The sequence below is a fragment of the Oratosquilla oratoria genome, unplaced genomic scaffold, assembly GCF_046742065.1.
Source record: "Oratosquilla oratoria isolate Oo_2021 unplaced genomic scaffold, ASM4674206v1 SCAFFOLD137, whole genome shotgun sequence".
NCBI classification, from domain to species: domain Eukaryota; kingdom Metazoa; phylum Arthropoda; class Malacostraca; order Stomatopoda; family Squillidae; genus Oratosquilla; species Oratosquilla oratoria.
In genome coordinates this window covers 170,001-172,500 of record NW_027467493.1, presented here as the reverse complement: position 1 = coordinate 172,500, position 2,500 = coordinate 170,001, and the positions used below count along the sequence as shown (strand labels likewise).

Genomic DNA, 2,500 nt, shown 5'->3' with positions numbered 1-2,500 from the left:
TCGTGTTCCAGTGCTGAGCAGGGGCGAGGGTGATCACCGAATATGCACACGTACGTTCGTAGCAGGGATTCTATGTCCTTCGCTTGGGCACCAGAGAGATGTTCTAACTTCACAGTGGGGTCTCGTAATATCACCGAGTTTTCCATCTTAACACATGACACACTAAGAGCTTCAGAGAAACTCTCATCACTTTCTTCACTAACTTCCGGCACTACTAAGCACGCAGGTGACGGAGGGTCAGCCTCCGCACTATCTCCTACCACACCCTCACCACGATCGTGGTAGGGTTTCAACAAGTTAATATGCACTAGACGCTTTTTCTTGCGTCTCTCTGGAGTGTGGAGGACATAGTTGGCCTGACCTTGGCGCTCTAAGACTTGATACGGTCCACTATACACAGCTTGAAGAGGGTTAGTTTTTAATGGTAAGAAAGCTAAGACATTATCTCCACTTTTAAAATACCTATCCCTTGCTCCTTTTGACTTATCAAACTGGTGCTTCATTTTAATTTGAGCACCTTCTAGGTTTGAATGGGCAAGATTTACAGCTAATTGAAGTTTATCCTTAAACTGTGTCACATAGGAGGCCAACGGGGTCACTGGCTCATTGCTTATCCAGCTCTCCTTCAAGACTTTAAGGGGACCCCGTGCCTCGTGTCCATAAACTAACTGAAAAGGGCTATAACCTAACGACTCCTGAACACTATCTCGGATAGCGAACAGCAGGAGATCTACTCCCTCGTCCCAGTCCCTTCCGGTTTCCAAGCAAAAGGTCCTTAGGATTCTTTTGAGGGTTTGATGGAACCTTTCAACTACACCCTGGGATTGCGGGTGATAAGCCGAGGACCTAGATTGCTTGACACCTAGGCTTTCCATCACCTGGTTAAACAACCGGGAAGTAAAGTTGGATCCCTGATCGGATTGTATCACTGTGGGAAGGCCTACTTGGGTAAAAAAATGAACTAGGGCTCTTACAACATTCTTTGCCGTGATGCGGCGTAAGGGAATAGCCTCCGGATAGCGAGTGGCACTGTCTATGATGGTAAGTAGGAACTGATGACCACGGGGGGTTTTTGGTAAGGGACCTACGCAATCAATTGTTATCCTACTAAAAGGCTCTTTTATCACTGGTATGGGTTGTAACGGGAACGGTTTGATACTGGGGCTTGGTTTTCCCACTAACTGACAGGGACGGCATGTACGGCAGTATGTACCGACGTCTCTGCGTAACTTAGGCCAATAGAAATGTGATAGAATTTTGGCATAAGTTTTCCTGGTTCCTAGATGTCCTCCTACGCCGTCATGAGCAATGCTAAGGATATCTTGGCGTAGGGGCTTCGGAATCACTATCTGGTGGTGCACTGACCAAGGGTGACTGGCGGGGGAGGTAGCGGGACGATATTTCCGCATTAGCACGCCAGAGCTAGTGTAATAGCAATTGGCCTCCTGTTGGGCTTCCACTTCACTAACTGCCCTATTAAGAAAACTGGCTAGTTCCGGGTCCTCTGCCTGGAGTTGAACAAGCTTACTCCTAGTAACAGGAGAGGAGCCAAAACTAGTCAGGGTCGTGACACTATTCTCATCTGTATTATTCTTAGGTTTATCTGTCGGTGAGGAATCTTTGAAGAGTTCACCTAGACCGAGGTCAGGGGGGTCTACTTGAATAGGGTCTTCTTCCGATTTCTCACTAGACAAAGGGGAAACCACATCGATGCCACCTCCCTCGACAGATTCATTGCTTGGGACGTCTGCCTGTTGGCTCATACTACGTGTGACTGCACACGCAGGAAATAGCCCAGGGATGTCTTTCTCTAATTGTGTGGTGTTATTCTCAGCGGTAGGACGTGACGAGACCATGACATTTGGTAACGTCACGCCTCCAGCGAGGTCATTTCCTATTAAGAGGGAGACGCCCTCTACCGGTACCCTATCCACTACCCCTAACGTGACATAGCCTGATTTAATATGGGACTGTAAGTATAGCTGGCACAGTGGGATACGCGATCCTCCGGTCAAACCGTTCACTAGAACCCAATTACCAGTGTAGCACTCATCTAGGAAGGGGACAGCTTCTTTGGTAATCAGAGATAAGGCTGAGCCTGTGTCTCTCAAGATCTTAATGGGAACGGGTACACTTGACTCGTTTAGAGCTACGGAACCTGATGAACAATATGATTCAAAGGTGGAGGAGGTGGGAGACACAACAGGTCGGTTATTTGTAGGTGATAGAGGATCCATCTGTACTTCCGTCTGTTTGGCCACATTGATCGAGAGAGAGGGGGTCCCTGGGTGAGAGGGAATTTTGTTCTTTACTCTGAAGCAGTCATTAACATCATGACCGAGCCTACGGCAATATTTACAAAAAGGTTTCCTCTCACTATTAAAGATAGGTCCCCCGGTCTCACGGGCAACGGGCTTACCTGTGGTATATGATGGAAATCCTGACGGCGACCGAGGTCCCGGCGCTGCTGCCTGAGGGGCTGACGTAGGTGGAGGGGCGA

At 48.4% G+C, this 2,500-nt stretch overlaps 1 protein-coding gene across 1 annotated transcript in view; it reads right to left on the bottom strand.

Moving 5' to 3' along the window:
* LOC143022677 (uncharacterized) overlaps positions 1 to 2,500 on the bottom strand; it is a 4,857-nt gene that overhangs the window by 1,303 nt on the left and 1,054 nt on the right. Inside the window, exon 1 of the mRNA XM_076181008.1 lies at positions 1 to 2,500. This exon is cut by the window's left edge and continues 1,303 nt beyond it; it is cut by the window's right edge and continues 1,054 nt beyond it. Coding sequence (XP_076037123.1) covers positions 1 to 2,500 — 2,500 coding nt within the window.